The sequence below is a fragment of the Canis lupus genome, chromosome 22 (assembly GCF_048164855.1).
Source record: "Canis lupus baileyi chromosome 22, mCanLup2.hap1, whole genome shotgun sequence".
NCBI classification, from domain to species: Eukaryota; Metazoa; Chordata; class Mammalia; order Carnivora; family Canidae; genus Canis; species Canis lupus.
In genome coordinates, this window is record NC_132859.1 from 19,567,255 (window position 1) to 19,591,313 (window position 24,059).

Here is a 24,059-nt window from a genome sequence, read left to right on the forward strand (position 1 = left end):
ATAATTATAGTTATGAACAGGCTTCTCCTCCATTTATGTTTCTTTTTTTTCATTTATGTTTCTTATATATTGCCAATATCTAAAAGTTATTTTGTACATTTATCTTTTGTCACTTGTCAAATTTTTCCTTTCTTTCTTTCTTTTTTTTTTTTTTTACTTGTCAAATTTTTTCTATCATGAATCTTTTGAGTCACTTTAGTAGAGACTGTTAGGTGTTTTTTTTTTCAACTGTTGGAAAGGGAGAATTTTCCTTATTAAGACTTTACTCATTTTTACTCTTAACTAAAAACTTAAAACCTGTGTCAGATAGTTAGGGATACATCCTTGCCTTGGTCCTGTTTGGTTTGAAATGTCTTGAGCATTTCAACAATATATATATATTTTTTTAACAAATATACCTTTGTCTTTACCTTGCTTTTATACATTTCATCTGTTGAGTTTTTCTAAAAGTTGTTAAGTTTGGCTGCACAATTTTATTGGATACCATTTTGAGATCTAGTAATATGATCATTTAATTTCTTTCCTTCATTCATAAATTGAATTTTTAAATTTCCTAGTATTGATTCATTTATGTATTCCTGACAAAAATGAATTTGGTTATACATGGTGTGTACTCTTTTTATGCATTACTAATAGAAGAGATTTTTTGATACTTAATTTCTATCTATATTTAAATGTAGTTTAGCTTTTGTGTTATTTTCACAATGTGGTTTGAATATTACTGTCTAAAATTGTTTAATTATTGGACTAATCAGATTTGTATTTTGGTCTAAACAAATTTTGAAACTTAGTAACTCATCTTCTAATTACCTTTAAAAATAAAGGAACCTTTAGTTTTATTTGGCTATAGAGAAATAATTTCTTTAAGTAGACACACAGATAAAATCACAAACTTTAAAAATATTTATTTACTGTATTTTCAGTTTTCTTGAAGTTTTCATTTTTATACATTTTTTTCCTACAGTCCGTGGTGGATGACTGGATTGAATCATATAAACAAGACAGGGACATCGCACTTCTGGATTTAATCAACTTTTTTATCCAGTGTTCAGGATGTCGAGGTACATAATATTGGGATAAATAATGTGCTTTGATTCTGTCAGTGTCAAATTTATTTCATCTTTCTTTAGTTGTATATAATCCATCCTAGAACTATGTGCTAAACTTTTTCTGATAAAGAAAAATATTATTTAAGGATACTTCATCTTTCTGTTCACTTTTGCTATGAAATAACAGATTTCTGAAATTTCATGAAATTTTGAAGGAAATCTAAAATTCATTTAATGAATTTGTGAATTGACATTTTAGATTATAAGCTTTTCCTGATATTATTAGTAGCTATGCTCCATATTAAGAATTTTGCTAGTTGCTAACATTATCTTGTATCATTGTCAGTATTTTGGTCCTCATTGTATAGATGAAGTACTTGAAGCTTCAGTAATTTGTTTTAGGTAACATATGTACCAGAATCAGAATCAGATTTCTTAAGTTTATCATCCATTGGAAATCCATAGGCAATTTTTAAAAATAAAATGCAGGGGCACCTGGCTAGCTCAGTGGTTGACTACCTGCCTTTGGCTCAGGTCATGATCCTGGGGTCCTGGGATCGAGTCCCACATGCAGGAGCCTGCTTATCCCTCATGTTTCTGCTTCCCTCTCTATCTGTGTCTTATGAGTAAATAAATAAAATCTTAAGAAAACTTAAAAATTAAAATGTAATTTTATTTTTACATTAATATTTAACTGATATTTTTCTTGGGAATAGATAAATCTTAACAGATGATAAAGTGCTACATGGGGGCAGCCAATTGATAAATCAGCATCCTTTGCTTTTTAGCACAGAAAGTACAGTGATCTTTTATTGAGATCACTATTACAGTTGATTTCTTGAAGGCTTTCTTATTTCTATTTGTCACTAACAGTATTGATACAAGTAGTTTATCAGATATTTACAGAACACCTATCTTGTACTAAGTACTCTTCCAGAGGATACAAACGTTACCAAGATAGTCTCTGCCCCAGTAAGTATTAGAGTATGTGTAATTTTCAAAGGAGGCTTTATTACATACAAGGAACAGAAAGGGAAATTTACCAGTTCAATAAAGTGCTCATCAGTGCCATCTTAAGAATAATACTGTTTACAATTTAATAACAATATGTGCTAAACTTTGTATTTGCTCCCTTTAATCTATTGGTTAATAGATCAAGCAGTTGTAATTTTTATAGATCAGGAAACTAAGAATAAAGAGCTTAGGTAAGTTTTTGGACATCATACAGTTAGTTTAAGTGCCAAACTCAAGATTCAGAGTCCGGCTTTTATTAATCTGAGTCTGGGTCCCTAAGGACAAGATATTATGGGACCAATAGAGAAGGGCTTCTGATCTAGCCCAGGCTTTGTATCTCTATGTATTTGTGAATGTTGGAGCATTTGTAAGAAAGTACATCTCAGAGGAAGAAACTGTGATGAGACTGAGGCTGAGGGATAAGAAAGTTAAAGAGGATGAGAAGGGCCAAGGTTAACAGACTATGTATAAATACCTGAAGACAAGAAAGCAGGGTACACTCTTGGACATAAATGGAGTTTGAACCTGAATCCTAGAGCATTGATTGGTGAAGAGTGACAGGAGATTGTACTATTTGGAGGAACGTGACTTTGATTTTGCAGCCTTAAAATGGATAAGGCAATCACTGATACTTTAAATGTATTATGTATCTAAGTGTTCTGTTGGATTCGATTTTGAGTTTAAAACAACTGATAGTCTTTAAAATTTTCCCTTTTGTAATTCATTCCCAGGATTCAAAAGCTTTAGAATATATAAAGCAAAAAGTCTTTACCACTTCCTGCCTTCCCATCTATCTCCAAAGAGTTAATCGTGTTTAACTGTTTTGTTTTATATTCATCTGTTAGCATTTTTAATCTAATTTTGTATATATAAGTAAGAATATCCTTTCCCACCACTGTTACACAAAAGCTATTGATGTATAGGGAGCTTTTTTAATACAGCATTCCTTTGTGTGTATGTACAATAATTTAGTTTAACTAGTCTTCTATTAAGACCATTACATTATTTGTAATCTTTTGCTATTACAAACAGTACTGTAATGAGTATTTTTGTGTATACCTTATTTGTTCTTTGTGGAAGAATGTGGGAAAATGTTTTTGTAAAATTGTATCAGATACTGCCAAACTTCTGCTATATGAATTGTGCCCATTTTTAATCCCATTAGTAGTACATGAGTATTTCTTCTCAGTCTTTACAACAGGGTTTTTATCAAACTTTGAGGTCAGCCTTATAAATGATTTAAAAATTATGTGTCAGTGTGATTTCTTTTTTAAATTGAGGTGAAATTCACTTAGCGTACAATTAGCCATTTTATCTATTTACTTTTATAATTAACCATTTTAAATTGTAACAGTTCAGCAACTTTTAGTACATTCACAATGTTGAATGTTGTGTGACCACTTCTCTTATTATCAAAATGTTTTTATCACTCCAGGAGAGTATCTTATATTTATTAAGTAGTCATTCCCATTCTTCTCCTTCAACCCTTGACAAATACTAATCTGCTATCTGTTTGTATAGATTTGCTTGTTTTAGTCCTTTTATATAAAGCAGTTATATAACATGTGACCTTTTATGTCTGATTTTTTTCACTTAACCAAAATGTCTTCAAGGTTTATCAAGGTAGTGCCGTGTATCTATAATTAATTCCTTTTTATAGCTGAATAACATTGTGGTGTAGATCACAGTTTTTAAATTTATTCATTTGTTAACGTATATTTGGATCATTTCCATCTTTTGTTGGTTGTTGTGAATATTGCTACTATAAACATTTATGAGCAAATTCTGTATGAGTACTTGTTTCTTGATTTTGGGGGATAAATACCTAGGAATTGCTGGATCCTGGGGTAATTCTATTTTCCTTTTTAGGGAGCTGTCAGATTATTTTCTACAGCAGTTGTAGCATATATTCCTTCAAAAAATGTTTCTTCCCTCCTTTCCGTACTGTTTTCCACAGTGACCACACCAGTTTACATTCCCACCAACAATGCACTAGGATTCCCTTTTCTCCACATCCTTGTGAACACTTGCTGTTTTCTTTCTTTCTCTTTCTTTCTTTCTTTCTTTCTTTCTTTCTTTCTTTCTTTCTTTCTTTCATTCATTCATTCATTCATTTATTCATTGTATCCTAGTGGGTATGATTTGTGTCCTTAATTATCAGTGATCTTGAACATATTTTCCTGTGCTTTTTGACCATTTGTATATCTTAAGAAAATGTGTATTCAAGTCCCTGTTCACTTCTAAATTAGTTTTCCTTTTGTTGTGCATTGTTAAGAGTTCTGTATATATTCTGAATACTAAACACTTATTAGATATTTAGTCCATTTTATATGTTATTTATTTTTTGCTCATGCTGGTAGTCTCAAATCTAAGAATCCATTGCTAAATAAAAGGGCATAAAGATTTGTAAAAATAACAAATAAAGATTTGTATTTTTTTTCAAATAGAGACAGTCCCCAACTTATGGTTCAACTTGTGATTTTTTAAAATTTATTTTTAAAGATTTATATGTTTAATTTTAGAGAGAGTGGGGGGTAGGGAGAGGCAGAGGGAGAGAGGTAAACAGTCTTAAGCAGATTTCCTGCTGAGCACAGAGCCCAGTGGGGCTTGATCTCATTATGCTGAGATCACGACCTGAACTGAAACCAGGAGTCAGATGCTTAACCAACTGCACCATCCAGATGCCCCTCAACTTGTGATTTTTTTAACTCTACATAGAGTAGTACAAAAATAATACACATTCTATAAAAACTGCACTTCTCATTTTGAATTTTGACCTTTTCTTGGGCTTAGAGATATGTGATAGGATACTGTCTTCTGATACTGTACAGAAGCAGTGAGCCATACCTCCCAGTCAGTCGCACAATAATGAAGGTAAACAGCAAAACACTCACAACATTCTTTACCTCTATAATCATTCTACTTTTCACTTTCAGTACAGTATTCAGTAAATTACATGAGGTGTTCAACACTGTATTATAAAATAGGCTTTGTAGTAGATGATTTTACCCAACTGTAGGCTAACGAAATGTTCTGAGCACAGGTAAGGGAGGCTGGGCTAAGCTATGATATTCAGTGGGTTGGATGTATAAAATGCATTTCTGACTTATTTTCAGTTAATTATGATGGGTTGATCTGGATGTAACCCTATCATAAGTGAAGGAAAATCTGTAGTTTTATACTTTTAGCCGTATAATTAGGTTGTTGATCATGGTTAATTTTTGTATATGGATGATTTTAATTTGTATTTCTGTTAGGAGTGAGACTTGAGAGCTAATTCTATTTCTTTTTTCTTGAATTCTCTGTTCCTATCCTTTGCCAATTTTCCTTTCTGGTATCTTCTTAGTTTCTGAAGAGGCATTTGAAAAAATGGATTTTTAAAACATTTTGATAAAAGTTATAGAATGATATTTTTATAATGATTAACGAAGAACGCATTTTCACAATTGGAATATAATAAAAATCCAGAAATATACCCAAGTACAAATGAAACTTTAGTAAGCATATCTTAAAACATGAAAGAAGAGAAAGACAAATTGCAACTACACTGAGATCTCATTTTTCACTTATCAGATTGGTAAATTTAAAAATTACAACAACAAATACAAAAATTACAACAACACTCTGTTGGTTAAGCTATTAGAAAATAGACACTCTTACATTGTCTCTTTTTTCCCCCATTGTTGCATTGTTTCTTAGAATAAAAATTGATACATCTCTGATGGAAATAGATTTGGCAGTATCTCCCAAAACTACATTTGTTTTATTCCAGTCATTGTACTTCTATAAATTTGCCGTGAAGATACAGCTCCAGAATTAAGAAAATGAAGGCACAGGGTTACTCAGTACGATATTATTTGCTAATACAAAATATTGGAAACAATCTAAATACTTGTATATAGGAGAGTGATTAAGTAAGTTATCATAAAGGTACAAAATGGAATTTTGTAAAAAATTCTGTGAAAAAGAATGAGGAAGATCTCTGTGGACTGATGCAGGGAGATTTTCAGGATTTGTTTTTAGCGGTGAAATGCAAAGTGCAAAAGAGCATCTACAGTATGCAACTTTCTTGGGAAGGAAGAAGGGGAAAATGGACTATATACATATATCTTCCCCTTTTGAGCAAAAGGAAAGAGGAAAGACAAAAGAGAATATCGACTGGTTACCTGCAGGGTGCGTTTGTATATATAAATGAGATATAAAGTCTAGAAGGAATCGGGGTAAAAGGATGATACTTGAGTATACCTTCTTTTAAATTGAAGTATAGTTGACATCCAATACTGTATTAGTTTGACGTATACAACGTAATGGTTTCACATTTATATACATTATGAAATGTTCACAGTGATTTTCTCACCCATACAAAGTTATTACAGCATTATTGACTACATTTAAAAAAAATATTTTATTTATTTATTCATGAGAGAGAGAGAGAGAGGCAGAGACACAGGCAGAGGGAGAAGCAGGCTCTATGCAGGGAGCCTGACATGGAACTCGATCTTGGGTCTCCAGGATCACGCCCCGAGCTGCAGGCGGTGCTAAACCACTGTGCCACTGGGGCTGCCCTATAACTAGAACTTTATATGTCTTAACCCCCTTTACCTATTTCACCCAGTTCCTTCCTCCATTCCTCTGGCAACCATCAGTTCTATGTATATATGAGTCTGTTTCTGTTCTCTTTGTTCATTTGTTTTGTTTCTTAGATTCCATTTACATGTGAAAACGTGGTATTTCTCTTTGTCTGACTTGTTTCACATAGCATTGTATTCTCTAGGTCTGTCCATGTCATATGCATGCCCATCAATTTGCTGTGATGATGGCAAGATTTTATTCTTTTTTATGAACAAGTAATATTTAAGTGTGCATGCCTGTGTGTTTACACACACACATTCTATTGATGGACATTTAAGTTGCTTCTATATCTTGCCTATTGTAAATATTACTGCAGTAAACATAGGTGTGCATATCTTTTCAAATTAGTGTTTTCATTTTATTTAGGTAAATACCCAGAAGTGGAATTAATGGATTATAATGTATTTCTTTTATTAATCTTTTTGAGGAACCTCCACACTATTTTCCTTAGTGGCTCACTAACTTATTTTCTCACGAACAGTGCATAAAGCTTCCTCCCTTTTTCCACACTCTTCTCAATACTTATTGCTTTTTGTTACTGGCCATTCTGGCTGGTGTGAAGTGATACCTCATTGTGGTTCTGATTTGCATTTCCCTGATGATAGGTGATGTTGAGCTCTTTTCATGTGTCTTTTGGCCATCTTTATGTAATCTTCGCAGAAAATGTCTATGTTTTCTGCCCTTTTTTCTCTTATTTTTTTCCTTTTTTTTTTTTTTTTTTTTTAAAGATTCTATTTATTCATGAGAGACAGAGAGAGAGAGAGGGGGGGGGCAGGCAGGGACACAGGCAGAGGGAGAAGCAGGCCCCATGCAGGGAGCCTGACGTGGCACTCGATCCCGGGTCTCCAGGATCACACCCTGGGTTGAAGGTGGCGCTAAACTGCTGAGCCACCCGGGCTGCCCTCTGCCCGTTTTTAAATCAGATTATTTGTTCTTTGGGAGTTGAATTTTATGAGTTCTTTATGTATTTTGGACATTAATCCTTCATCAGATAGATGATTTCAAATGTTTTGTCCTGTTTGTTACATTTCCTTTTTGTTTTATTGATGGTTTGCTTCATTGTGCAAAAGCTTTTTAGTTTGATGTAGCCCCAATTGTTTATATTTGCTTTTTTTGCCCTACTCAAGGAGATAGAACCCAAAAAATATTGGTTAAGACTGGTGGTCAGTGGTTTACTGCCTGTTTTCTTTTAGGAGTTTTATGTTTTTAGGTCTTATATTGAAGTCTTAATCCATTTTGAGTTTTTTTTTTCTATACGGTAAAAGAAAGTGGTCCAGCTTTTTCTCTCTCACTCTCTTTCTCTCTCTCTCTTTCTCTCAAATAAATGTATCTTCAAATTTTTTTTAAAAAAGAGAACGTGGTCCAGTTTTATTATTTTGCATGTAGCTACCCAGTTTTGTCAACATGGTTTATTGAAGACTGTCTTTTCACTATTGTATATTCTTGCTTCCTTTATCATAGATTAATTGACTATATATGCATATATTGGTTTATTTCTAGAGTCTCTGTTCTGTTGATCTATGTATTTGTTTTTGTTTGTATTGAATCTGTGAATTGCTTTGGGTAGTGTGGACATTTTAACAATATTCAATCTTTTAATCAGTGAGCATGGTATATCTTTTTATTGTCTTCAGTTTCTTTTATATCAGTGTCTTAATAGTTTTTAGAGTACAAGTCTTTCACCTTTCTTGGTTAAATTTATTCCTAAATATTTATTCTTTTTGATGCAGTTATAAATTTCTTTTTCTGCTAGTTAGTTTTAGTGTATACAAACATAACCAGTTTCTTTATATTAATTTCATACCCTGTAATTTTACTGATTGTAAACAATCAGTAAACACTGATTGTGTTTATTAGTTCTAATAGTTTCTTGATGGAGTTTTTAGGGTTTTCTATATATAGTGTCATGTCATCTGCAAATAATGACACTTTAACCCTGTCTTACCAGTTTGGATGCCTTTTCTTTCTTTTTGTTGTCTGATTGCTGTGGCTAGGACTTCAAGTCTATGTTGAATAAAGGTGGTGAGAGTAGACATCCTTGTCTTGCTCCTGATCTTGAAGGAACAGCTTTCAGCTGTTTACCATTGTGACGTTAAGTGATTTCTCATATTTGACCTTTATTATATTGAGATGTGTTTCTTCTCTATTCTGTTCAGAATTTTTATCATAGATGGATTTTGCCAAATGCTTTTCCTGCATGTCTTGAGATAATCATAGGGTTTTTATTCTTTTATTTTGTTAATATGGTGTATCACATTGATTTGCAGATATTGAACCATGCTTGCATCCCTGGAATAAATTCCACTTGATTATAGTAAATGATCCTTTTAATATATTGTTGAATTCAATTTGCTAATATTTTGTTTAGGATTTTTGCTTATATATCTCAGGGATATTGGCCTGTAATTGTCTTTAAGTGTCTTTGTCTGGTTTTGGTATATATGTAATGCTAATCTTGGAGAATGACTTTAAAAACATTTTTTCCTCTTGAGTTTTTTGGAGTAATTTGGGAAGGATAGTTATTAATTCTTTTTAAAATGTTTGGTAGAATTTCCCTGTGAAGCCATCTGATTCTGGCCTTTGGTTTGTTGAAGTTGTTGATTACTGATTGAATTATATTACTTAGTAACCTGTCCAGATTTTCTTTTTCTTCCCTAGTCATTCTTGGAAGATTGCGTGTTTCCAGGAATTTATCCATTCCTCTTAGAAATCCATTTTGTTGGTGTATAATGTTGTCGTAGCAATCTCTTATTCTTTGTATTTCTATGGTGTTGGCTATAATTTGTCTTTCATTTGTAAGTTTTTTATGTCCTTTCTCCTTTGATGACTGTGGCTAAAGGCTTATCAATTTTCTTGATCTTTTCGAAGAACTAGATCTTATTGATCTTTTCTATTGTTGATTTAGTCTGTAATTAGGTTTTTTCCACTTTGTTCTTATTTTTTCTTTATACTTAGTGCTTTGTTTATTCTTTTTCTGTTTCCTTTAGGTGTAAGGTTAAATTGCTTACTTGAGCTTTTTATTTGTTTCTTGAGGTAGGTTTGTATTGCTATAAACTTCTCTTACAACTGATTTTTGTTTTTTAAATATTTTGAACTGCTGTGTTTCCAATTTCATTTGTCTCAGATATTTTCTGATGTACTTTTTGGCTTCTTTGTTGCCCCATTGGTGGTTTATTAGAATATTCTTTAGCTTTTTCAGGTGTTTGTGGGTTTTTTTTTCTTAAAACTATTAGTTTTATAGTGTTGGGATTTTAAAAAGATGCTTGATAGGATTTTAACCTTCATAAATTTATTGAGACTTGTTTTGTGGCCTACCATGTTGTCTATCCTGGATAATCTTCTATTATGCACTTGAAAACTGTGTATTCTGCTAAATTTTGATGGAATGTTCTGTATATATCTGTTAAGTCTATTTCATCTTTTGTGTTGTTCAGAGACAGTGTCTCCTTCTTGAGTTTCTGGCTGAATGATTTATCCAGTTATGTAAGTGAGGTGTTACAGTCCTCTGCTATTATTGTGTCAATGTCATTTTCTCCTTTTATGTTTCTAAATATTTGCTTTTATATGTAGGTGCTCCTATGTTCAGTACATAGATATTTAAAATTGTTATATTTTCTTGCTGGACTTTTCCCTTAATCATTAGGTATTGCCTTTCTTTGTTGCTTCAGTCTTTGTTTTAAAGTCTATTTCGTTTGATCTATGTATGTATTGCTACTGCTGCTTTTTTTTTGGTGGGGGGGGGGGCTTCTCTTTGCATTGAATAGGTTTTCATTCACTTTGAATGTGTAGATGTTTCTAGGTCCGAAGTGAGTTTCTTGTAGTCAGCATATGGATGGGTCTTTTTTTAGTATAGAGTTGTCTTGTCTATTAGATCATTTTAGTCTGCTTACATTCATAGTGGTTATTGATAAGTATCTACTTAATGCTGTTTTATTAACTATTTTCTGGTTGTTTTTATAGTTCTGCTTTGTTCCTGTCTTACTCTCTTTCCTTTTGATTTGATTACTTTCTTTAGCATTATGCTTTTTTTTCTTTTTCTTTATTTTATATCTTTTTAAAGTTTGGTTTGTGGTTATCATGAGGTTCATATGTAACATCCTAGGCATATAAATTTATTTTAAATTGATGGTTGCTTAAGTTTGAACACATTCAAAAAGCATTACATTTCTACTGCTTCCATGTTTGATGTTGCCTTAATTTATTCTTTTTTGTTAAGATTTTATTTATTTATTCATGAGAGACGCAGAGAGAGACAGAGAGAGAGGCAGAGACACAGGCAGAGGGAGAAGCAGGCTCCATGCAGGGAGCCTGACGTGGGACTTGATCACCAGGTCTCCAGGATCAGGTCCTGGGCTGAAGGCGGCACTAAACCGCTGAGCCACCTGGGCTTGCCCTATTCTCATTTTTAAAATTCTTTTTTCTTTTGGTTCTTTTTTATACTTTCTATCTCTTTCTTGAAGTTCTCACTGAGTTCATCCGCTCTTGTCTCAAGTCTGGTGAGAATCTTTATGACCATTATTTTGAATTCTTTATCAGGTAGATTGTTTATCACAATTTCATTTAGTCATTTTTCTGAGATGTTATCTTAATTTTTTGTTTTTCTGTCTCTTCATTTTGTCTTACTCTGTGTGTTTGTTTCTATGTATTAGGTATAGGTCAGGGACATCTTCTGGTCTTGAAAATAGTGACCTTATATATGTGGGCCTTATTAGCTCAATCTCCTTTGGTCACCAAAACTAGGTACTTCAGGGGTTTCCCCTGCATAGGTTGTGTGTTGCCTCCCTACTGTGACTGTGTATTGTCTGCTGTGGTTGTTTTTGGAGTGGCTGGCCTCTAGCCCAGCTGGCTGCAATTAGCATTTTTAGCTACTGTGGGCCACACTAGTAGATAAGGATGTCCCTTGACTTGGCTGGCTGAGTGTTCTGTCTGAAGCTTCTGCAGTTGTTTTTGTTGGGTGTGCTTAGCCCCCAGCCATAGTTGACGGACAGGCCTGGCTATAGGTATTGTGTTAGTAGTGGTGGGTGGGGCTGTTTCCCCCTTCTGACTGCAGGATTTCCTTTTGAAGAGTGCCAGTCCTGGCCAGTGCTGCCTGTCAAGGGTGACAGGGCAGTAGTCACTTTGTGGGCATGTTGGTTTTAATTGAGGTTGCTTACTGGGTATGAGTGAGCAAGAGCCGCTTTGGTAGATGCCAGCTGGTGCTGGTCCCCAAGGGATCACCAAGGCATGACAAGGGGTGCCAACAAGACAGATGGAGAGTGTCAGAACTGGCTCTTGTCATCTCATTGGTCAACCTAGGCTGAAGGAGAACCGGAAAAATGGTGCCTGCCAGCACTTCAACTTCTGAAGAAAATTACTCCAGATCCCTGCTGTTTTGGCAAATGCCCTAAAATTAGTCAATAAGTCGTTTCTGCGATGCAGGTGCTTTGCAAACTATTTCATTGCTGGATCTCAGAATGAGTGATATTGTGTACTAGCCCATTAGAGCATTGTTTCAATTTCCTGTAGCACTCTAGCTCTTTTAGAATTAAGCCCTGTTGATTTTCAAAGCCAGACACAAATGGGGCCACATCTTGGTTTAGATTGCCAGGGTGGGGCTTGTGCCTGATGTGGGGCTTGATCTCCTCACTCCTCAGGTAATCCTCTGTGTTTGTGATATCCCTCTTGCTTGTTGTACTTTTTCACTGTGTTTTTTGTTGGTTTATTATTGTTTATTTCTGATTGAATCTCTGCCCCTCCTACCCTTCTTAAGGTGGCGTTTTCTTTATTTCTTTAGCTGTTTAGGCTTCAGGTCATTTTAAGAGTGAGTTGTAGTATACATAGTTTAGCCTTGATATGTCTGTAGGAGGAAGTGAGCTTAGGATTGTCTTACTTTGGCATCTTCTCAAGCTCCCAGAATATACTTTGGAATAGTCCTGACTTTTGGAGTTACCTTAATATTTGTTCCACTAATCCATGAGCATGGAATGGAATGTCTTTCCATTTGTTTGTGTCATGTTCAGTATCTTTCATCAGTGTTTTATAATTTTCAGAGTACAGGTAATAGACCCCTCCTCCTTTTTAAAAGATTTTATTTGAGAGAGAGAGTGTGTGTGAGTGCATGAGCCAGGTTGGGGGGGGGGGGTTGGTCAGAGAGGGACAGGCAGACTCCTTGCTGAGTGGGGGAGCCTGATGCAGGGCTTGATCCTGTGACCCTGAGATTTCAACCTGAGCTACAGTCAGATGCTTAACTGAGTCACCCAGGTGCCCCAGACCCCCTTTATAAGATTAAGATGGGGAAAGTGTTGGAAATTACTCCATTGTATTCCTCACTTGATTGTATATATGAAGATGAATTTCCAGTGCATCAACAATTTAAGTATAAAGTCAACAAATAGCAGAAACAGAAAAGGAAATAGTAAATACCAGTAAGAAAGAATAAAAGCACTAGAAGTAAATATGGAAGAATTCCTTTACTAAGTGGGAAGGTCTTTTATTAATGTGACTCAAAATTAATTCTGACTCAGAACTTGTAAATGAAAATTAAAAATTTATAAATAAAATTAGTAAGTTAAAAGAACACTAAAAAATGTACTTCAAACTATACATGGAGTGCAGAGTATAGGGAAAGTTGAAAGATAGGAAAAATGGGGTGAATTTTTTTTATTACAATCTCCCTATTCTATATTGAAGTAAGACTTGTGTTGAAATCCTGTGTTAGACCTCTTGTGTTCAAAAGCATTTCCCAAATCTAGATTGCTATTTGGTTGTATCAGCCCATTTTTTCTAAAGCTATGTAATAGTTAAAAACAAAATGATATTAAAACAGTCCACTGAAGAGGGAAGAGAATCAGAGAAGGAATGAAAAAACACAAACCTTTCTTTTCTAGTTCCTGGCTAAAAGGGACACCTCTTCCAGTAACATGACGAATTGTATTGTCGTGAGTGAAGAGTCTGGGCAGCTCTCCTCTTTTTTGTAGCTCTCGTATCATTATTTTCTTACCTTTACCCTGGAGTCTAGTAGATGTTATTGATTTCCTACTTTAGCTGTCTTAAGTTGGATCAGTACCCCTATTTGTTTCCTTCACTCTGCCCACACATCTGTATTCTCCTCATTAAAAAATCTCTTCATTTGAACCATCTGGAGTGAATTGTATTTACTTCTGGGAATCCTCAGTTAGAATTAATTGACTAATTCATTGTGTAATAAAGGATGGATTCAGTATCAGTGGAGTAGGAAGGATGGGGATGGAAAAGTTGGTTTAAATACTACTGACTTGGGGCACCTGGGTGGCTTAGTCAGTTAAGCATCCTACTCTTGATTTCCGCCCAGGTCATGAGATGTCACCCATCATCTGTGCTCTGTGCACAGAGTTTGCTTGTCATTCTCTTTCTGCTCCTACCTTAGCTTACACACTCACTCTCACTCTCATTAAATACATACATACATACATACATAAAATTCACTTAAGAGTTGCTTTTCTAATGCTGTGTAACTTTATAAACTTCATAGGAATAAATTCTAAGGAAGCTAAGACAAAACGGAATGATAGGATATCTTTATAATATTCTGCATGACAAAATAACGATATGTTATCCCTATTTTAAAATATTTAATGCATCCTTGATAATGGGCATATATATTTGGGTGTACCCTAATGCCAGTATATAACATATTTCAGAAATACATATCACAGATATTGGTACTGATAGATTTTTTTTAACAAATGTGCCTGTTTTTACTTAATAAAGGGTGCGTTTATGAAACGTGATTTAGGTTAGAAGCACCGTCTTTTTTAGTTGGTTGTAACAAGTAATGACTCCGTTTTGTGGTGTTTGTGACTACCACTGGACTTCCAAATGCATGAGGGTCTTCTAGGAGTGCAGGATTGCTGGAGAATTATGAGAGACCATATCCTAAGGAATGCTTACTCCTAGGGTTTCCTGAACTTTCCCATTTTGTGGGCCAGTTAGTGTCTCAGTAATGTTTTCATGGTATCTGTATGCAAAAACAAAACAAAACTTAGCAATTCCTTTTTGTGGTAGTTAGTTTCAACCAATCTATTTATGTCCTAACAACTTAGGAGTTCGTTGGAAACATTGCATGCTATTCTTATATAACCATAATTACTTACTAAAGGATATATATACCCGTTGGACATTGTACAGTTTCTTAAATTTTAGAATCACTCACCTTTCCTGTTCTATGCTGGTTTTCCAGCAGTATTTGTGAGAACTCAAAGTATAATGAATAAAGTATCATCTGATGTTGAGACTGTGAATTACCTCATGCTAATAGTTCCTATCTTGCTTGACAAATACTTGACATTGCTGTATTTCCCTTTGAAATTTTAAAATAACCCCACAGTTCCTTTTTGTTGTTTTTTTTTTTTTAATTTTTATTTATTTATGATAGTCACAGAGAGAGAGAGAGAGGCAGAGACACAGGCAGAGGGAGAAGCAGGCTCCATGCACCGGGAGCCTGATGTGGGATTCGATCCCGGGTCTCCAGGATCGCGCCCTGGGCCAAAGGCAGGCGCCAAACCGCTGCGCCACCCAGGGATCCCCCACAGTTCCTTTTTGATTTTGCTTCATGGCCAAGAGCATCTCAGTACACAATTTAGCCACTATAGCTTTAACCATTGACTGACTGAGAGCTAGTATATAGATACTCCAACTCCTTTGTCGCTCAGGTGAGATAACTTTGAAGTGCATGGCCTACTCAGACTTTGAGAGTTTTCCAAGGAGTTTAATTAGGCTCCAGTTATCCATGGTAGTAATTGGCTACATAACACACTTATTATTATCTGCTTTTTAAACTTGTTTTATTTCTCACTCCCATTACCAGTTTTATATGGGATCTCTTCCCAAAATAAACTACTTTTACTGATATTATAACTGTCTCAATCTCTTTAGAAGATAGAAACAGTTCATTATGGTTTAATTAATAATAATTATTTAATCAGTTAATCGTTAATCAGTTAATACTGTTTCAAAGTCTGCTTTCATAAATTCTTTCCTTATAACACAGTGTATATATATTGATAGTTCAGTACTATTTTTATTAAATTCTTTTTAATTGTGGTATGTATACAGAAGAGTACATAAAGTGTAGATGTACAGGTTAAATAATAATTATATTATGAATCCCAGTGTTACCAGTACTCAGCTCAAGGAAAATAACATCGCCAGGAATTCAGAAGACTTCTCTATCATGATGACCACCTCCATTTTCCACAGAGATAAAAATACTAGTTTGATTTTTGTGATAATAATTTCCTTGCCTTTCTTTATAGCTTTACCATGAGTGGATCCATCCTTAAACAGTTTAGTTTTGCCTTCCTTTCTTCTTTAGATAATTAATTGTTCTCTTTTGTACATAATTAATTCTACTTACTCTTTTGTCTTTTTTCTGCTCAAATATTCTTTGAGATTCATTAATGTTTCCTATGCCATATTTTATTCATTTTTGTTGATGTAAAGCAAATAATTCTTTGATGTGGTGGTCTTTCCCGTGCATTGTAGAATTTTTAACAGCATCTCTGGTCTCCACCCTTCAGATGCCAGTTGCACATTCCTGTCTCTCCTCCTACACTCCCTTCTCTTGTTTTGACAACCAAAAATGTTTTCAGATAATGTTAAATGTCCCTGTGGGTGCAAAATTGCCATTCTGTGAGAATTACCCTCAAGTATTTACTATGTGAATATACAAGTTAATTTAAATTACCCACACTTGAAGGAAATTAGGTTGTTGCCAGCTTTTGAATAGGATGAACAGTGTTACTCTAAGCTGTCTTTAGTACATGTTAATTCAATATCCATGTAACACAAGGTGCTGTAGTTTGTGTACTGAGAAGTGAAATTGCTGAAGTAAAAGAGATGGAACTTTTCTAGGGTAATGCCAGACTGTTTTCTGAAGTGGTTGTAGAAATTTCTTGTCCTTTTGTATTTTCATGTATGTTTTAGAATTGGATTGTCAAGTTCCATTAAAAAAAAAAAAACTTGGAGTTTTGAATAGAATAAAATTTAATTTGTAAATTTCTTAACTATCATAATATTGCCATTAAGGCTGGGTAATTACTTGTTGAGGGGAGCTTTGCTGCATTGTAGAATATTTAGCAGCATCTCTGACCTCTATCCCTAAATGCCAGTAGCGTCCCACCCTAACCTGCAATTATTCATATCTGTGGGGAGTGGAAAACTAAAGTTGAGAACTACTGCTGGATAGGAGGGGTGAATTTGCATCTTTATAAAATCATATCTTCAAGTTCATGATCATTGTATATATGTTTCCATTTATTTAGATCTTTATTTTTCTCGTTTCAGAGGGTATTTTTGTGCATGAGTGAAAAGGTTTGTACATCTATTAAAATCTGTAGTTTTGGACTTAAACATTTAAAAAAGTTATTATAAACAGTGTCTTTCTGTAAAGTAAATTTTATTTTTTAGAGGAGTTTTAGGTATACAAAAAAATTGGGCCAAAATTTGGAGAGTTCCTTTTCTCTCTGCCAGTTTCCCCTGTTAATAACATCTTGCATTAGCTTGGTATATTGTTACAATTGGTAAACCAGTATTGATTCGTTATTAACTAAAGCTCATAGCTTACATTAGGGTTGTCTCTTTGTGTTTCAAAGTTCCATGGGTTTCTGCAAATGAATAGTGTTATGTATCCACCATTATAGTATCAAACTGAATAGTTTCACTGCCCTAAAAATCCCCACTGTGCTCCTTCTGAATATCCCTACCCACCCCTAACTCTCTACTCCTCATTCCTGGGTACCACTGATTTTTTAATGTTAAATCTAACATGCCTTCCTGAAATGAATTCACCTTGATCATGATGCATTATATTTTTAAAATTATTGCTTGGTTTGATTGGCTAATACCTTGTTTAGGATTTTTTTTTTTTTTTTGTATTTGTATTCATCAATGAAATTGGCCTGTAATTTTCCCTTTCCATTCTTTCCATTTCAGATTTTATTATCAAGTCTTTACTAAATGAATGGTGGAAAATATCCTCTTTTTGTTTGTTTTTGTTTTTTGTTTTCCTGGAAGAGTGTATGAGATTGGAATTGTTTCCAGAACATTTGGTAGAATTTGCTCTTGAAACCATATGGACTTGAATTTTTTTAGTTTTTTTATTTATTGGAAGATTTTAAACTACTGATTCAATTTCTTTAATTTAGCACTATGCAGGCTTGTTTGCTTCTAACAAGCTTATTTTTTAGGAAATTATCCATTTCATTTGAATTTTCAAATTTATTTAATATGGTTATTTTTAATAGCCCCTTTTATTTTATTTTTAAAAAGATTTTATTTATTTATTCATGAGAGAGAGGCAGAGACATAGGCAGAGGGGGAAGCAGGTTCCCCGTGGAGAGCCTGGTGTTGGGACTCAATCCCAAGACCCCGGGGTCATGACCTGAGCCAAAGGCAGATGCTCACTCACTGAGCCATCCAGGCACCCACCCCTTATATTTTAATGTGTATATCTTTTTGTGATATTTCTTTTCATTAGTTCAAAATATTTTCTAATTGTTTTTTTTCTTTGATTCATGGATTATTTAAAGGCCTATTTCTTAACCTCCAAACATGAAATTTTCTGGTTAACTTTTTTTAAATTTTAAATTCAGTTTGCCAACATATAGTATAACACCCAGTGCTTATCATATTACGTGCCTTCCTAATGCCCATCACCCAGTTACCCCATCCCCGCACCTACCTCCCCTTCTGCAATCCTTTGTTTTCCAGAAGTAAGAGTATCTCATGGTTTGTCTTCCTTTCTAATTTTTCTAATTTTTCCTCATTCAGTTTCCCCTCCTTCCCTTATTATCCACATATAAGTAAAACCATATGGTAATTGTCATTCTCTGATTGAGCTATTTCACTTAGCATAATACACTCCAGTTCCATCCACATCAATGTAAATGGTAGGTACTCATCCTTTCTGATTGCTGACTAATATTACATTGTGTATGTATGCATGCATACGCACACACACTACATCTTTATCCATCTGTCAAAGGACATCTTGGCACCTTCCACAGTTTGGCTATTGTGGACCTTGCTGCTATGCACATTGGGGTGCAGGTATCCCATTGTTTCACTACATTTGTATCTTTGGGGTAAATTTTATTATTGATTTCTTCTTAGCTTAATTGAATTTGATGCCAGAAAAAATGGTCTGTATGGTTTTAGTCCTTTTTAGTTTGTGTAGGTCATGTGGTCAGTTTTTGCAAACGTTTTATGTGTGCCTCAAATCTGTATGTATTATGTATTTGCTAAATGCAGTTGTGTCCATCAGGTTAAGATCGTTCTATAATTGTGTGGAATACTTTATATCCTTTTAATCTTTACTTTTCTAGTAGTTACTGAGAAAAGTTTTTAAATTTACATCATGACTGTAGATTTATATATTTCTTCTTGATTTCTCTTTGAAGGCCTTCCCCTTCCCTCATCCTCTTTTTCATGTCCTCTCCCTCCCCCATCACGTGCTTTGTTATTGGGTACATATAAAATATTCAGATATTTCTTATAACTCAAATATTTTACATTTACTTAATGGTCCTCTTTATCTCTGGCAGTGCTTTTTCTAAAATTTTATTTATTTGAATACTAATGAAACTCCTTTTATGGTTTTTGTGGCCCACTCTTTTCTTTTTCTCTTTTCATTGTTCTTGTATCCTCACCTCTTATATGCCTTTTATAAACAACATATAGACAGATTGTACTTTTTTAATGTCTGAAAACTATTTTAATTGTATCATTGAGTTATTTTTACATTTAATGTAAATATTGGGTGTTTGGATTATATTGAACCGATGTTTGTTGTTTGTCCTGACTGCTTTATATGTTTTTCTTGTTTTGTTTTTCTTTCTTGTCTTTAGATTCTTTGAATTCATAAGAATTCATCCCCCCACCCTACTTATTTGGACATTTTTGTACTCTTTACATGCATTTAATGGTTACCCTAGAGATTACAAAAATCATACTTAATGTAGCACAATCCAAAGGTAATTACTATCTTCACCCTTTCCCCAGACAGTACAAGGACTTCCATTTACTTCCTTCTTTGTGTTGTAATTTAAATCCGTTTCATTTTCCCATAGTCATTATTTTAAAAAAATAAGGTTATTGTTGTTTTAGCTGTACCCATATACATGCCATTTTATTTGTTCTTTTTAAAAAATGTTATATGTGTCTGAGATCACATCTGCCTAAAGTGCAGCATTTAGAAAATCTAATGAGATTCTATTGGACATTCTGTAGACTTTGAAGATTTATATAACTTTGTCTGAAGATTTGAATAACATGTCTTCTGTTTCTTAAAATATATATTGATGGTTATATTGTATATTGGGAGTTATTTTCTTTAGTTCATTGAAGACATTTTATTGTCTTCTGGCTTGTATTGTTGTTGAGAAATAGGAATAATAATTTTCTCTTTCAATACTTGTATTTCCCAAAGTTTAAGATTTCTTTTTGTTTCTAGTATTCTGTCTGACTATATTATATTCTATGTATAAAACATAATTGTTTGAGGTGGCCCAGTCAATTAAGCTGCTGCCTTAGCTCTGGTCATGATCCCAGGACCCTGGGATCCAGCCCTACCTCAGGCTCCTCACTCAGCAGGAAGTCTGCTTCTCCTTCTCCCTCTGCCCCCCCCCCCGCCCCCCCGTTCATGGGCTTTTTCTCTCTTTCTTTTTTCAAAAAACATAGTTCTTTGGATTGGTTTCTTTCATCCGTTACCTTTTTACATATTGCTCCTTCTCATTTTATTTCTCTTCTCCACCAGTAACTTTGTTTAAACTTTGCATATGGTCTTCTATGTATTTTTGCATTTTGAATATCTGGGCAGCTTTCTGTGTAATATATTTCCTTTCTTTGTTTACTTTTTTTCATCTGTGGCAATCTATTTCAGTTACTATATTGGTCCTTTCTAGAAACAATAGTTAACATGGATATCTCTCTTTTTTAACATGGTTATATATATATTTATTCTGATACACACATACACACACACTGATTTCCCACTACTTCATAAGGTCTCAAATGCTTATCAAAATGTTTTTCTTATTTTCATTCGCATTTCGGGAAGGTTTATATAAATAATACTGTTTATAATACTACCCTATATTCTTTTAAATATTTATTTATTTGAGAGAGAGAGATTGGGAGAGCGCTTGTATGCACAAGTGGGAGCAAAGAGTAGAGGGAGAGGGTGGAGCCAACTCCATGTTGAGTAGGGAGCCCAACTTGGGGCTTGATCCCTGGATCCCGAGATCAGGACTTGAGCTGGAGGCAGGCATTTAATCAACTGAGCCACCCAGGTGCCCCATGTGGCTGTCTTTTACAGAAAAAGAAGTCCATGGAATTGTTCCCTGTGAATTTTCATTTAGTCTTGTATTTTCCTTTTTTAACATGATGAATTTTTTTTATTATCTGTATCTGATAATTCTAATACAAGTCTTAATGAGTCTGTTTCTGTGGGGTTTTTTTGTTTTGTTTTTTTGGCTTGTTCCTTTGCATATCCCCTTTCTTCTTGATATGTTTACTTACTTTTTATTCTAAGCTCCACATTTTCTCTCAAATTTATAAAGCCTAGGATAAAGGTCCATTCCTCTTGAGAAGATTCAACATTTGCTTGACAGGTGCCCAGAAGTACTACCAATTGAGGACTATTTGCAACTAAGTCCAGTCTGAAGTTTTCTGTATCAGATTAAGTGAATTTAGGATATTTGTGAGAGCACCAGTGTTTGATTACTACCTCTCAGGTATCTGTCTCCTTCTACACCATATTAAAAAAAAAGCTTGCTTTATAGACCACAGGATATGAGGTGTTAGACTTACTACTGGTTTAACCTTAACTTACAAATGAAATCCTTTGAGCCCCCACTTCATAAGAGTTATTTCCTTTAAGGCTCTTCACCTCTGAAGTCCCAACTTGTATATTATAGTCTCGGTAAATATTGTCAGAGAAAAAGTGATTTTAATGCTCTTTCTGTATTTTGGTTTCTGGTTTTAATTTGTTTTTATTATACTGATTTCCCACTACTTCATAAGGTTTCAAATGCTTTTCAAAATGTTTTTCATATTTTCATTCATATTTCAGGAAGGTTTATACAAATAATATTGTATATAATACTACCCTAATCAGAACTTTATGTATCAATTTAAAGTGATTTCTTCCCTTGTATAATTGTGTGTGTGTAAATGTAAGTCATAATTTTGAAAATTTTACACTTTGGACATATTTTGCTTATTTGTGGGGGTTTTTTATATTGTTGTAAGATAATTTCTACTTTCATAGATTTGATAGATTTATCATCTCTTGGGACTAATTAAAAGTCTCAAATTCTCAGTATTCTCAATGTTTTTGGAAAGGCTTTCAAATGTAGAGACATAGTTATCCATTTTAGGAAGAAGACAGTGATAACCACAGATAATCCTGATGGGTTTATCATTTAGGAAAAACTTTTGTATGTACAGAGTATAGGATAAAAATTGTTAAAATAAGAGGAGAGTGGAACATGAAATATTTTGGCATATTTTATCCTTCTTTTTCTAGATCCAGTGAGTTTCTGAAGAGTTTTATATATATCGAATTTATGTACCCTAACTTAGTCTTTAAAAGTATTATAAGAATCACCTAAATATAATCAACTGGTTTTTTTTTTTTCTATGAAGACACAAGGGCAGTTAAATGGAGAAATAATCATCTTTTCAGCAAATGTTACATGAACAATTGGATATCCATGTAGAAAAACTGAACTAAACACAGATCTTAACCCTTTGCACAAAACTTAACTCATGTAAGATGTAAGACTCTAAATTTCTAAAATAAAGCATAAGAGAAAGTCTGTATGACCTTATAAACCTAAGGGCATGAAGTGGTGAAGTTTTGAGGTTTAAAGCTGTAACAACCAAGACCATGAAAGAGCAATTGGCAAGTTGGACCTTATTGAAATTGAAATAAAAAAATTTAAATGTTTCTGCTCTGCAAAAGACATTGTTAAGAAAATTAAAAGAAAAGTCACAGACTGGGAGAATATATTTACAAGACACATGTATGATAAAGGGCTTGTGTTCAAAATATACAAAGAGCTCTGTAAGCTGAATGATAAGGAAATAAATAGCCAATTAAAAAAAAGGGCAAAGACCTAAACAGACATTTCACCAAAAGAGGGTACACAGATGGCAAATAAACATTTGAAAACATACCCACATGGGATCCCTGGGTGGCGCAGCGGTTTGGCGCCTGCCTTTGGCCCAGGGCGCGATCCTGGAGACCCGGGATCGAATCCCACGTCGGGCTCCTGGTGCATGGAGCCTGCTTCTCCTTCTGCCTATGTCTCTGCCTCTCTCTCTCTCTCTCTGTGTGACTATCATAAATAAATAAAAAAAAAATTAAAAAAAAAAAAAAAAGAAAACATACCCACATCATTTGTCAGAAGGGCAGTGCAAATTAAAACAACAAAAAGAGGGACGCCTGGGTGGCTCAATGGTTGAGTGTCTGTCTGCTCAGGGCGTGATCCTGTAATCCCAGGATCCAGTCCCACATGGGGCTTCCTGTATGGAGCCTGATTCTCCCTCTGCCTATGTCTTTGCCTCTCTCTATCTCTCATGAATAAATAAATAAATAATCTTAAAAATAATAAATAGAACAAAAAGATAGTACTACACAACTATTAGAATGACTAAAATTTAAAAAACAAAAACAAAACCCCACAACAACCTGACAGTAGCAATCACTGTGAAGGGAGGAAATCATGGTCGGTGGGAATGTAAAATGGTATAGCCACTTTGGAAGGCAGTCTGACAGTTTCTTACAAAATTAAACGTAGCCTTACTGTAAAATCCAGCAATCACACTCTTAGGTATTTAACCAACTAATTTGAAACATGTCCACCTGCACATATTTATAGTAATTCATTAGTTAGCAAAAACTGAAAAAATCAAGATGTCCTTCAGTAGATGAAATGGATAAGCTGTGGTACATCCATACAGTAGAATACTATTTGGAGATAAGAAGAAATGAGCATTCACACCATGCAAAAAGCATAGATGAATCTTAATAGGTATTGCAGAGTGAAAAAATCCAGTCTGAAAGGCAACATACTGTGATTCCAGTTTATGTCACATTCTGGAAATTGGTAAATTGTAGAGATGGTAAATCAGTGTTTGACAGGGTTTTAGGTGAATCACAGGGCATTAAGGTGGTGTAGCTATTATGTATGGTGCTGTAATGGTAGATATATGATACTATGCATGTTTCAAATGGAACTTATAGCACAAAGAATAAACAATGATATTTACACATTTTAAAAAAATTCCTCATGAGGTCATTCCAGGATGAATTCAGACTGTGGCAAAAGAATCAAACTGTAT

The 24,059-nt window shown here is 34.1% G+C and overlaps 1 protein-coding gene across 11 annotated transcripts in view; it reads left to right on the top strand.

Annotated features, from left to right (window-relative positions):
* The window catches only part of STAG1 (STAG1 cohesin complex component), a 393,663-nt gene that overhangs the window by 179,804 nt on the left and 189,800 nt on the right, over positions 1–24,059 (top strand). For all 11 annotated transcript variants that reach the window (XM_072792608.1, XM_072792615.1, XM_072792616.1 and 8 more), the window contains one exon: positions 965–1,061. In XM_072792608.1, the coding sequence (XP_072648709.1) occupies positions 965–1,061 (97 nt within the window). The remainder of the gene's footprint in view (positions 1–964; positions 1,062–24,059) is intronic.